At 37.0% G+C, this 14,467-nt stretch overlaps 2 protein-coding genes across 3 annotated transcripts; both read left to right on the top strand.

Moving 5' to 3' along the window:
• The first annotated feature begins 6,263 nt into the window (after positions 1-6,263).
• si:ch211-215c18.3 (uncharacterized) lies at positions 6,264-9,492 on the top strand. 2 transcript variants are annotated; one of them, XM_059549206.1, is made up of 4 exons: positions 6,264-6,595; positions 6,979-7,059; positions 8,487-8,903; positions 9,116-9,492. In XM_059549206.1, the coding sequence occupies exons 2-4, from the start codon at positions 7,020-7,022 to the stop codon at positions 9,220-9,222; spliced, it is 564 nt and encodes a 187-aa protein (XP_059405189.1). In that variant the 5' UTR covers positions 6,264-6,595; positions 6,979-7,019; the 3' UTR covers positions 9,223-9,492. The 2 variants fall into 2 exon arrangements, with proteins under 2 accessions (XP_059405189.1, XP_059405188.1); XM_059549205.1 differs by having other exon boundaries at positions 8,484-8,903.
• Positions 9,493-12,340: 2,848 nt separating this feature from the next.
• thy1 (Thy-1 cell surface antigen) lies at positions 12,341-14,401 on the top strand. Its single transcript, XM_059549204.1, has 4 exons — positions 12,341-12,433; positions 13,226-13,292; positions 13,504-13,824; positions 14,028-14,401. Exons 2-4 carry the CDS (start codon positions 13,253-13,255, stop codon positions 14,126-14,128), a joined length of 462 nt encoding a protein of 153 aa, XP_059405187.1. The 5' UTR covers positions 12,341-12,433; positions 13,226-13,252; the 3' UTR covers positions 14,129-14,401.
• Positions 14,402-14,467: the final 66 nt, after the last annotated feature.

Genomic DNA, 14,467 nt, shown 5'->3' with positions numbered 1-14,467 from the left:
GCTGTGCCAAGGGAAATCTGAATCACCCACCGAATCTTCCAGAGAAGACGAGCGTGAACAGGAGCAAATTTTGGTAAGTATTCTGATTAATTATCTCCCTTGACTTTATACCTCCACGTCCCCCCGATAGCCTCATAGACAGTAAAAGATTGCAAGCTTCTCCTCCTGTCCATACGGTAATTTCTCTACTGTGCGACAGAGAGTCGCTGGTTATGACGCAATCGTTAGCCTATTTTTTACAAAAACTGCTTCTACTGGAACATAACGTAAGATACAAGGTAATGGAGCCTTTTATACATTTTCGTGTTTCTTTTGAAATAATTAATGGACAAATTGAGTCTTTAAACGCCTCAGATGTAAAGTTATTCGCTGTCAAAGTGACGCCAAAATGAAAGGGAGTCAATGGAATGCTAACAGCAGGTGGGGGTCCACTAGCCAATGGCAGCGCCCAAGTGGGTGCTTCAAAAAAAATATGAAACCCTGCTCCCCTGAATAAACCTATGGCTTAATTTGTGCCGGTGTTGTGCCCAATTTCGACCCCCTGCCGAATTATTACCCCCCTAGTATTGGTAGGTTTAGGAGTAGGTGTGGGGGAGGGGTTAGGATTAGGGGTGGGGTTAGGATTAGGCAATCAGGTAGTGATTTGAACAAGGGGGGTAATAATTTGGCAGGGGGTCGAAATTGGGCACAACACCGGAAACAAGCCGGATCCCGGTCCGGCACCTCCGAAATCCGATCTGGCACCTCATTTTGGCGGATCCTCCTCCTCCAGGGGCGGCGTTTCAGTATGGCAGACAGAGATATGTGCCGTGAAAAACTATCCAAAATTTATATCTCTATTATAATTCGTAATTATTATTTTAAATCACAGGGTTTTAGAAATATTTAACCAATGATAAGTATTTAAAGGAGCTTGTAAAACTTCGTAACGCCATTGGATCTTCAAGCTCTTGCGAAGCCTCGTCACTTCACGTGCCTTCACTCAGATTGACGCGCGCGCACAGCCTGGAGGAGACAGATCTCCGCTTATCTGCAAAGCAAGGGCAAACTAATAACTGTTTGAATAGTAGCTACAGCATTTTCTTTACTCAAACACTATGTCTGTAAAGGCTATTGTCTGTGTGTGTTTGAAGACTGGAGAAGTACGTTTTTTTGCCATCTAGTCAATATACTTTTGTACGTTTTTGAATATCCTGTGCATAAGCGCTTTATTGTTTATATCATGAGACATTGGCTAAGTTTACCAAACAACAAGAAAAACTAAGCGACCATATAGCAACACTAAACGTTATATATAGCCTTTAAAAGGCGATGATAGCATAAAATGCGCTGCACGTGCCTCGGATGCGGACAAAACACAGATCTCCTCATTCGCCAGCCAAAGACCTTGTTAACTCCATTTGAGCTTGTTTTATATAGCCTAATGTTAATTGCACGTGTCTGATACAACACAAACACTGAGGATGCAGTGTTGTTTAATTATAGATTACCCCCACCCCCTTTCTTTCCTTCCCCCCTGTATTTTAGTAGAGTGTGCCATGAAACCGTTTTATTTGTCAACAACCATCAGACATCATATTGTGTGTATTTGGTTGCTTAAACTCAACAAACTACGAAAATAACCAACAGCAGTTTTAACATTATGTGACATGACATCTGACGCACAGATGCCATTGGCATGTTTCAGTGTGCAGTGGCATGTGTCACTAAAACCTGACACATGTCGGTTTTCAGTGGCATGTGTCAGTGTGCAGTGGCATGTGTCACTAAAACCTGACACATGTCGGTTTTCAGTGGCATGTATCATTGGACAGTGGCATGTGTCACTAAAAGCTGTGACACGCCAATATACTGCGTCATGTGTCAGTTGCTGCGGTGCGTGTTTCAACTTCGGTAGTGACTGACACCTGCTGTTGGGTGTCGCTGCATAATGTAGATTGCGTGACACACTCACTTAATGGCAGAACGATACTGAATTAACAGTATGTTATTGTCAAACATACGTCTTATTACATCACGGAGTTCATTTGTACAACAAATATTGAGTTCCTATATTGAGATTAAAATGTGTCACCATTTTTCATGGTAAGTTTATTTCCAGTTGACTGCTTTTTGCAATGCAATCAAATACGTAAATATGTAAAAAAATATATATATATTTTTGCATAGATTTGATAGTTGTATCATTTGTAATTATAAAATAATATAGAGACTATGCAGAGGCCATAAAAAACATTTACAATTATAAACTGAATTACATTTAATTTATATATAATGAATATATTACTATATAAAATGTTAAAGTAATCTGGCACTGGCCAATGTTAAATTTATACTGACACCTACTGACGTGCACGTAGCGTCAAACACAAATAAAGGATAACAGTAACGGATACAAGTGTTAAGGTATTCGTAGTGATCCAAGATAATTTTTTCTGGTGTGTATCGAATAATTGGTAGTCTGCGTGATCACCCACATACAAAAGCACTGGTAGGCTACTGCACAACATTCAGTGTCATCTGCCACTCATATACAGTGTCACATCTTGACATCATGTTTGAAAAACAAATAATAAACTTGTAAATAATGTGTCAGCGGAGAGTGGCATGAGTCACTTAAGCATCACTAAAACTTGTGACACATGACACTCTACACTGACACATGCCAATGAAAATTGGACAGTTCAGCTGTTTTCAAGTGGCATGTGTCAGTGGAGAGTGGTTTGTGTCAATAAACTTGTGACATGTGCCAATTGCTTATTACTAAATATATAATTTGCAGTGCTAGTGGCCTACTCTGTACATTGTAGTGTTAGTATAATATACATTAGGCCTCCAGTGCTGACGTGTTTGCATTTTTAAAATGGTATGATTGTGTATACCAATGTAATAAATAATACATTATATAAACTGTAAATATGATGTATAATTGCAACTATATAAACATAATTATATACTCACTCCCAGCTTTTTTGCCAGTTATGCATTATTTAGGTGCATTGTTGTATTGTTGAATTTTATCCATTTTAATATTAGTTGCATCATAAATTACTGGCATTTTACGCTTCCAGTTTTTTTTCACAGTACCATGCTTTTGTGAAGAAAAAAAAACTGATAAAAAAAGAAGTCACTGGTATTGTTTTAAATGTGACAAGATTATACAAAGGCAAAATGCATTTGAACAACATCTGCAGAAACAAGGTAAGAGCTTAAGATGTTATCATATGATTATTAATCATGCTATAACTGAACTCATAACCAATTAAAATTGTTTCACCAACTTGTTATTCTTGTTTTGCAGGTTGCATGGTGACACCTTTCAAAGACCTGCCAGAAACAAGTATCTATATGTATTTGTATCTTAGTTTATTGATATTTGAAGCCTACTTCAAATTATGTTTTCTGACTCAATATTAAAATGTAATTGTTGTCACAGAAATGGCATTTACTCTTGGTTTTGTCAAGAAGGTCTACAATATATGTACCTAACCTGCCTACATAAAATGTATGACTTTATCAAATTTAGAGAATTTATCAAACTCACATATCCACTCCTGTACTCCCTGTACACACACGACTGTGCAGACACACACAGCTCCAACAGCATCCTCAGAGCATTCTACACTTGCACTATAGAGAGCATCCTGACGGGCTGCATCACTGCCTGGTCTGGAAACAGCACCGCTGGCAACCATAAATTGTTGGAGGTGAGCCTCCCTCCCTCCAGGACATCTACACCAGGCGGTGTATAAGGAAAGCCCGGAGGATCATCAGTGACTCCAGCCACCCGTCCCACAGAACTTCTCTTTCTGCTGCCCTCAGGAAGACGTCTCTGCAGCATCCGATCCTGCACTAGCCGACTGAGCGATAGCTTTTTCCCTCAGACTATCATACTAATGAACAGTCAGATCTAATACACCCTACAGCACCCTACAGCATACTCCTACAATATAGTATGCCACACACTACACTTTAACTTCAACAGTTCAACACTGGACTATACATACACACTGCATTTAATACAATAATCTACCTGTTACCACTGGATACCATCCGATGCACATCCATGACATTTTCTATATCCAATTCATGTACAATCTGTTGCACCTTTAGCATATTTTTATGCGTATATATGTTTACATAATGTAGAATATGTACATTCTATGTATAATGTGTAGTGTTAGCTGTAAGTATGTTTAATAGTACACTGTGTGTACTGACTATATGTATGTGCATATTGCACATTTTCACCTGCTGAAGTCTGTATGATTATATGTTAATTGTTTCTGCAATTTCTGGAGCACGCTCCCAAGAATTTCACCCACCAAGGCACATGTGCTGTGGTGATGTGACAATAAAAGTGACTTGACTTGACTTGAAACACTTACTGTAATAGTTTTTTTTTTTGGCAAGCCACAGAAAACCAATGAAAATGTAGAATGTGCTCCTGTTGGTGAACAGGATTTCTGTCTTCGGTGTTCATCTTCAGTTCTCTCTTCACAGCAGTTCAGTCAGTGTACTGTTTGAGTAAATGAACTCCGGGATATTGGTTTGTTTGAACTCAGAGGGAGTTAACAGCTTAAGTCATTTGTGGATTAATGCTTATTAGAGATGCGAACCGTTTAAAACGATTCAGTTCGATTTGGTGAACTGAATGATTCGTTCGCGAACCAGATATCACAAACTGCTTTGTTTTGAACTCTCTCTCACACAACAGACACGGAAGAGAAGACAATGCTGAATAAAGTCGTCGTTTTTGCTATTTTTGGACCAAAATGTATTTTCGATGCTTCAAAAAATTCTAACTTACCCTCTGATGTCACATGGACTACTTTGATGATGTTTTTCTTAACTTTCTGGACATGGACAGTATACCGTACACACAGCTTCAATGGAGGGACTGAGAGCTCTCGGACTAAATCTAAAATATCTTAAACTGTGTTCCAAAGATAAACGGAGGTCTCACGGGTTTGGAACAACATGAGGGTAAGTTATTAATTACATAATTTTGCTATCTGGGTGAACTAACCCTTTAAACTGGTCTAGCAATGTGATTGCGCGAGTGCTCCGTTACCTCTCCCTCCTGTAATCGCGTGCCGGATCCGTTACCCCGCTTTGTTCCAGGACCTCGCAATTTACAAATTAAGCACTGTCTATGACTGGGCCTAAGATAGGTGTAGACTTTAATAAAACACAATCTAATTGGTAGAAACATCGACAGAACACCGGTCATGATCGTCACTCCAGCACGATAGAGGGAAGCATTGTACAACAGATGCAAAGACTGAGAGAAGAGCTGCAACAGAAGAGAAAGAGCTAGAGATAGGCAACTCCGGTCCTGGAGGGCCACAATCCTGCAGAGTTTATCTTCAGCCCTCATAAAAACTCACCTGCCTGTATCTATCTAGTAATCCCGAAAACACTGATTGCCTTGTTCAGGTTTAATTAGGGTTGGTTATATAAAAACATGAAAATTAACAGAATTTTGTGCTCTTATATTAGAAAGGGTTTCAAAATGTATTTTAAGATCGTTGTTATAAAAGGGTAATATATGATGGCTTCTTTTGAATTGTTTTTGACTTGTGAATATAAAACTTTGCTAAATAACCAATAAATATGTTCATCAGAAAAAAATATGGGTTTTGAAAACAGGAAAATATCATGAGGTTTGGTTTATTATAGTTCTGTTTTTAAATAAACCAAATAGTTACTGTAGTAGGCCAATATAAGATTATATGTATAGGCTTATATGAATGTGTGCTATGACCATTTTTACTTAAATATAGGCTTACTTATTTTTCTTAAATATTTACTTAAATATACTTAACACACATTAGCCATTTGGAATTAGATTTCTCAATGTTTTTTTTCTTTCTTTTTCTTCTCTAATAGGTGTAGTTTACTTATAACCTGCATTGTGAATACAAAACTCAAGTTAGTGTTTTGTATTTACAAGGTAGTTTCCCAACCACATTACTGGAGGCGCCCAACACTGCATGTTTTCCATGTCTCCATAATCAAACACATTTGATTCAGATCTTCAGCTCATCAGTCGAGACTCCAAAACCTGAAATGAGTGTGTCCTAAACTTCGTTCAGCTCCATTGCATGTAAAAAGTATAACTGAACCTCTAATTTTTCTAGTGTAAAGCGACCTCTGCTGGTGGAAATCTTAACACTGACAAGCACAATTTCTAAAATCTGACGCGTCATCATTTGCGTGATTTACGACTGACTAAATTTCCACAGTCAGATGACCAAATATATCCCATCTAGTCCTATAGGGTCTTTTAGAAGTTAGGCCTACCACATCCTTAATCATCTCTAAAATCGGTTTATATTTATAGCAACAAGCTCAATATAAGCAATGTAAAGGGTTCCCACTTATTTTAATAAAAGAGAAAATATATAACAAGATATTCAAGGTTAATCAGAGACAGAGTTGTCGCTGTAAGCTGTAAGTAATATTCGTGCATGCAGGACCCGGCGGCTGCAGTCTTTGCTCGAGCTGCAGCTTCCTCAGCATCAGCATCTCCATCGACTCGCATCTTTTGTGGAACTAGAGTACCGTGACGTGCGAATATATCGGCTTGAAGGTAACACGAACATTGTCCTTTAACTAGGCTATATCGTAGTCCGCATTTGCATGTGTTTTCAAAAGCCAAAGCGTTTGTTTCAGTATGAGAAATATGGACATTCAGTGAGCTGCACTATCCTTGAACAGATATGGGATGGGTCGGTCTGCGGTATGCGGTAATTTAGTGCCCGACGGAATTTGTTAGGCTACTTGTAAACCCCCGTTTTGAATAGAGCTAGTCTATTTGAAATGTGTGTGAGTGAGATGTCTGATACTGAGGTATCAGGCGGTCACCGATAAAATACGTAATGACCTTCCCAGGTTCTATATTTAACGTCTCGGTGCTCATGCGTGTGTTTGTGTATAGGCCTACGTCCAACATGTTTCATTTTTTTTCTACAGCTGTTTAAAGAAGGAAACTTGGACTCTATACAGAAGAAGCAATGAAGTCTTATCCCTCACCAGCAGCTTGTTTTTTGTTTTGTAAGTAACATGTCCTTTAACATTTTAACTGTAAAGCGAAAATAAAGGAATGAATGCAATAACTGCAGGTGAAAGGACAATTTTTCTTCCCAAGATTACTTCAAATAACATTAATGCAGAAAGTTCCTACATTTTACCTACAAGGAATATTATTTAAAAACTTTTTGACACACTGCAGGGGGATTTCTATTTAAGGAAATTCCTAATTTTTCATTTCAAGTCAGGATGGAGTGAAAATTCACCCTATTTTTCTTAATGTAATTGATCTTATATATTATTATTACTTTTTTTTTGTACTTCATTATTTCAATTTATAATAGCATAACTTAATCTTTATATGGTCCTAAATTTACCTGTTATCCACTTTTTGAGAAAATAACTTAAACTGTCATACATTTTGAATGATTTGGGGTACAGACTTAAATTTGGTCTCTTGGCAGATTATTGCTGAAGTGAAAACATTAAAAAAGTGAAACAAAACGTTAAAGTTAATTTCAAGCTGAGTATTATGAAAAAAATTACAAAATACTATTTTGAAATTGAATCTAAAATATTTATTTTCAACATGTTTTGTTCTAACAACAGCAAGAGAGTCAAAGCCATAAATCTAAACAAGTTGTGTTCCAAATTTGAGTCTGATATCTCAACATTTCAGTAAGAATTTGTTTGGGCGCAATACCAAACGTTTCCACTAGATACATTTCACTCCCCAAATTAATTTCCAAAGTGGCCATTTTTGATCGAGAACAATACAAGCAGGGCTTTTTTTTTTTACTTTTTTGAATCATGCCCATCGTTTTTTGTGTGTGTGTTCACATAGCAAGTGCCAAAACCTTTACCAAGAAAAAAATAAATAAAACTAAAACAAAAGATTTTATTTTATTTAAATGACCGAACAACAGAAGAGTGTAAAGCATGTTTTCATATCAAGTGTCAAAATTCAATCAAAAGTACTATTATACAGTATTGTCGTCATGCTTTTATTTTCTTAAGCATGGAAACACACAAATAACACTATAGCTAAGAACAACCAATGTGCACTGCAGCAGGAAGTAGAGACAGCTGATCTAAACATCACAGGGTTAGAATACAGTACTGGGCACGAATCAAGTCCAGTTCCCCTTCCTTACATCTGCTTCTTAAAAATAGTTTCCATTTATTCTATTCTAATTAGTCTTTTTATAAGCATGTAAAAACTTTGATGTCAGCTGTTCTGAGTTGTACTCAAACACTTCTTTATGTCTGTTTATAGTAAAAATGCTTCTATAATAGGCTACATATCAGAAATATATGTAGAGAGGCACATAATTATTCTATAAAAACAACAAAATGCTCATCTTATTCCTGAAAATATTTATTGCTCCATAAGCATTGGCAAATCCCAAAATCATATTTCATATTTCGTGCTTGTGCTTTTCTCCCAGTAGCATGTCTGTCGTGTATGGTGGGTGGGATCACTGCAACAGATCCATACCAGAAACCCAGCTTCTTGGATTTTAACTCTTGGTTCTGGAACACCCCTCGAGGGCCACAGATGTACTCCTGCCTTACTTACATTGAGAAGAACCTCCGGGTTGACTGTGAATTCCCAGAGACCCACAAGATCCCTGGGCCATTCTGTGAGTTCAAACAGGATGGGCGACTCATGGGATCCACCTACCCAAACACTCCGGTCCACATGATCCCACCTATTGAGACCCGACGCCGAGTCAATGTGACCCTGGTGTCACCTAACATTTGTCGCCTCACATGGATGCCCATGTCCGATGACCGCGCATATACCTACACCTGCAGGGTTTATCAGGGCAGCACCTGGAAGGAGAATAGCATGGCATTCCACCAAAGTGAGTTTGAACATGCTTCAGAAAGACCTCATTAACATATGCTGAAAGACAATAAGTATTACTAGGAATCATCCAATGCCTGTTCACATTTAAATTAAAGGGGTGTCACTGCTTGTGACATTTTCTTCTTTCAAAATCTGTGGTCTTTTGCAATCTGTCTGCTGTCAAGTCATTGCTCTGCTGTTTATTATTTGTCTCTCTGTTTCAAACAGGAAATCTTCTGGTGTGCTCTGCATTAAGCATATTCTTTCACACTGGACCATGGATGATTGCTGTTGTGATATCACTTCCTGTTTCCCTTGGGCTTCTGTCAGCATGACCAGATCAACATCGAACAGGCTAAAACTCAAAGCCATTCTCACATTTAACTGCCTTTCACATTTTTTTTTTTTTTTTTCATCTTACATGGCTATGTTGACTTTCATGTTATTGTTTTTCTTAAAGTTTCTCTGGAGATCATCATTGTCACATGTTCAGGATTCACAGTCAAAACAAAAAACAAACTAGACACGATGCATGTGACCCACTCAAGTATGTCCAAAATGCTGTTCAATATTAAACATGAAAGAACATTTGTATACAATGCAAATTAGGATGGTTAACATGTTCTAATCATCTAAAGACATCCAACTAACAGGTGTTTGAAGGTAGACATAGTGAAATACTACAGTTGTACTACACTACTGTGCAAAAGTTCGAGGTCAGTAAGAGTTTTGCAAAGAAATTAATACATTTATTCATCAAGGATGTATTGAATTGATTAAAAGTGATAGTAAAGACACTTAAAATGTTATGAAAGATTTGCTCCTTAAAAAATCCTGAAAAACATATAGTACAGTTTTCAAATAAAGTAAGCACAAGTGTTTTCGATATTGATAATAAAATGTGTTTCTCTAGCATCAAATCAGAACATCACAATGATTTCTAAAGGATATTGTGACACTAAAGTCTGGACCGCTTTGCCATCACAGAAATTATTATTATTTTATATATTCAAATAAAAAATGGCTATTTTAAATTAAAAACTATTTTAAAAATAGAACTGTTTTATTGAATTTTGAATCAAATAAATGCAGCCTTGGTAAGCATAAGAGATTTATTTTAAAAGCATTTTTAAAAAATCTTACTGACTTACTGAATTTTTGGACCGTAATGTATGTTGATTTAAACAGCAAATATTGTAGCTGCTTAACACAATCTATGAAATAAATTTCTTGAATCTACAGTAATATGTGACCATGGACCACAAAACAAAAAAACTGAGATTTATACATCATCTGAATAAATACGTTTTACATTGATGTATGGTTTATTAGGATCTGACAATATTTGGCTGAGATACAACTATTTGAAAATTTTCAATCTGAGGGTGCAAAAAAAATCTAAATACTGAGAAAATCACCTTTAAAGTTGTCCAAATGAAGTTCTTAGCTATGCATAAACTAATCAAAAAAAGTTTTGATATATTTACAGTGTAAATATCTTCATGGAACATGATCTACTTGATATCCTAATGATTTCTGGCATAAAAGAAAAATCAATCATTTTGATCCATACAATGTTTTTTGGGATATTGCTAAAAATACACCCCAGTGACTTAAGACTGGTTTTGTGGTACAGGGTCACATATTAGTATAACTGGACGCAGCATGTTTGTCATTTGCATTGAATTCAGATGAAGGACTGCAAAAAAATTATATGCAGAAGCTTGAGATGATCAGGCATCCCAAATATTTGTCACCTAAAATATTCTCTGTTGTAAGAAATATATGTTACTGTTTTGATGCATAGGACCTTAATACAGTATCATTAATGTGCTTCCTTCAAATCAAGTCATATAGTAGTTAAAAAAGATATTATACTTTTTATTGCTGACATGTTTGTAATATTTATAGAAATAATTGAGTGAAATCATTGTAATCTGTAATCTCATTTATCGGATGGCTGGTTGATCGATCCTTGCAATTTGTCAAGTGCAAAATGCATCATACAAGTTAATCATTGTCTTAACGCTTCTGTTTATCACTTGAATAAGGACAGATCTGTCTGAAGGACATCACCACTGCTGACATATTATATTGCAGCACTCACACATGATGCAACTAAATATTCTGTGGACAACAATTCAAGGACTTTTTGTTCAGGTACGTTTAGGGGGAAAATGATATAGGCCTGGAACAGAACACAAGTGCATAAGAATGAGTGATGATTAATTATTTAAAAATGTGTCTTTCATTGCAATCGCATGCACGGTGCAGCTGCTGTATGCTCATGCTTAATTGCACTGTGGGCTTCCACACGTTTAGCTGCTTTTCACACAGCCTTCCTTGCACTAACCTAACCTTAAGTGCCTAAGATTGGCTTTAAGGTATAATCTGAGTATTAGAAATGTAGTGCTTTGTCTGTTTCATTTTAATGACTCAAAAATACTGCATAGCAATATATTCAAGCTCCAGCACACACATTTCACACCTCAGCAGATCTTTTTACTTACATCAACACACATATATGAATGTAAAAGTGCTGTTATTTGCTATGAATTATTGCAATTATTCTTAGCTTTATCAGAGATCTAACAACATATTTGAAGAAACAGAGATGCTGTATGTCAGAAACCCATTTTAGACCAAGAGTTTTCAAAAAAATTATAATCCCCTTTAAAGGAACCACCTTTCTGAAAATAGTAAGCATAAAAAAATAATAAACATTTTATATTCACTTTAAATATTGTATAGTATCATCATCAATATAACAAAACAGCTTTGCTGAAAATGGTGTAGGACCATAACCACCAGTGTCAGTGAAGGAGACACATCACAGTAAATATGAAAATAATATTAAATATTACAATTCTCTCTCTCTGCATATATATACGAAATATTGTAGGCCTATGCATATAATCAAATAAAGCCTTATGATCCACCATTAGACTGATGACGTTTCGTCTATAACTGGTGCGCAAAGAAACATCATTATGTTTTTATTTCAATTGGATTGCATCGAGTTTCTACTATAAACATGAACAGAGAACAACCCACGATAAGCAGCAGCTTAGACTGCCACATTGGCAGAACCCTCTGGAAACTAGGCACCTTTTCAAAAAGGGCAGTTCTCTGAACTTGGAGCCCAAAAGTTTCTTCCCGATCTCTGAAGACTACTTTAGTAACCCAGTTTCAAAGGAAAAGCTTAATAGAGCATTATTTCTGAATTTGGTTTCACAATTAAAAAAGACTTTCTGAGGCACCTCAAATGGTTTCGCAAGAATATATGCATTTGTTCACAAGGTTCACTTTGTCTAGATTATTTACACTAGCGCTAGCTACTTGTTTTCTTGGAAATCAACTAGTACACACGTTTCAGCTGGTGGTATTGGGCATGTCGTAGTTTTTACTAATGACACACAGCAGCCTATGGGCGTGAATCTCCTCTTACTTAATCTCACCATCCCACTGTCTTCTTTGAGTAATCACTGAGGGAGTTGCCTCTATAACGGACCAAAAGCTCCAGCATCCGAAAGCAGAAACGACAAGGTAAGAACCGCAGCAAACTCAAAAAGACTTCATAGCCTATCGATATATCAAAGACGCCAGTTGAAACTCAGCTCGCGCGTGTAGCGGTCTGGTCACCATTAGGCTACTCCCAGCGTAACCCAGTTGAAAAAAAATAAATGAACCGGGTACCTTGATTTATGTTCAGGACGCGTTGAATTTGGATTAAGTTTAAGATACAACACGTAATCTTTTTTTTTTTTTTTTAAATGATGGCGTAAAGACCATTTTTTTTTAAGTGTTTTAATATTTGAACCACTTTTTTTTTTTCTTGGGAGCATTTTATAATCCGAGTTCTAGCCAAAGAATGTCCCAATGGGTTTTAAAAGAATCTTCACGAGTCGAGTCTTGCCTCTGATTCGAGATGCACACGGGGTCTTGCCATGTAGGGAGGGAGTTCTTCAAATCGCATACCAGTTTAGTTCAAACGAGTCCCTCGGGTTTGACCGAACGCTGGGTGGTTTAGGTGGGGTCCGTGTATCCGTGTGCATTTGTTAGTACAATAATCTTACGTTTTTGTCCTGTTCCGATATGTCATGACCCCACCCATCTTGTGAAATTGGCTGCACTGGCTATATGAGCTTATTGGTTTTTAAACCTGGCCAGGAATACATCTTATTTTTTTCCAAACATGCAAAGAATTTTATTAAGCAGCTGAAGACTTTAAATTCTTAAATAATTTAATGATCCCGTTTTTGGCATGATACAAATGTTGTGCACTACTGGGGTAATCTGTATTTTGTTGGAAGGTAACTAGTCTTGTTTGTTCTCCAGGTGTACGAGTGGAATACTGTGGTCAGGATGATGTACTACACTGCATTTGTTACCTTTTTCCTGTTGGGTAAATTTTTACATATACATTCTCAAAGAAAAGAGAACCATTTAATTTTGTTCTCTTTTAAAAACTTCTCCAGTTACCCATGTATGAGGTAGCAGTAATGTTATCCTATGAAAATACACAAGATAAATATCAGTCTAACTTACTGTGTATTATAAAAGTGGTGTACCAGTTTTAAATGACTCCAACTTAAGGCCAAGTTGGTGTTTTCTAGGTGTTGCTTCTGCCCAGACTTCCCTTCAGCTTTCCTTCTGTGTGACTAAGGACCAAAACCTGGACATGTACTGCAAGTTCACTCCAGCTTCAGACCCCAAGCTCCAGAAGATTTGCTACTACATGACCGAGAATAAGTTGGTTGGCTCTACCAACTCGAGCGCCAATCCAGACAGCACCTTCAAAAACCGTGCCAATGTCTCTATAGTGGAAAACATGTGCAAGCTGAATTTGAAAGGTTTCTCCGATGACAAACCCAGAAACTACACCTGTTTCATCAAACAAAATGCCAGTGTGTCAGTCTCTGCAGTCGTGGACAAGAGTAAGTGAAAACTTAACATTTATTAGGCTACATCTTGCTTTTCCCTTAAGAAGGCTACATTGCATATTTATTGATCAAGTAGATTTTGCAGCTGCACTAGTAAACCACAATTGGCAACTTAATTGCTTGGAATTGACAAGGAAGCATACTTAATTTATTGAAATGAATTCTAGGTAATGATCAGGCTTTGCTTTTCCTTCCAGGTAAGCTTCAGGCTTGTTCTGCCTGGTGTGTCATGCAACACAGCGGAGCAGCACTCCTGCTAGCTTTCCTCACTCTTCCATTATTGTCAGAGCTACTCTGAGTCAAGATTGTATCTCTCGGTACAACAGCAATCCCTAAAAAGAACCACTTCTAAATCCTCTAGCACTCTTGTACTTAAACGTAATCTCTGCGTTTCCTCCCTCGGAAGTTTATGAAAGATGATGCTGATGTCAAAAACGCTGTCATATGATGCATGTCCGTGACACAATGTAAAATGCTGTAGGCCTGTCTTGGATGTGAAACTATTTTTAGTGAACTCACTGTTTGACTGATTTTTAGTATGAATTATAAAATAAAGGTTTTATTGGGATTGCGTTGGTGTCATGAAAGGTGTCATGTTTATTTGTTGCAGCACTTCACAAACGTCCTAATAAACTCT

Source organism: Carassius carassius, chromosome 5 (assembly GCF_963082965.1).
Source record: "Carassius carassius chromosome 5, fCarCar2.1, whole genome shotgun sequence".
In the NCBI taxonomy this organism is placed as follows: domain Eukaryota; kingdom Metazoa; phylum Chordata; class Actinopteri; order Cypriniformes; family Cyprinidae; genus Carassius; species Carassius carassius.
Note: the sequence above shows the minus strand (reverse complement) of the source record. Positions and strands in the feature narration are given on the sequence as shown.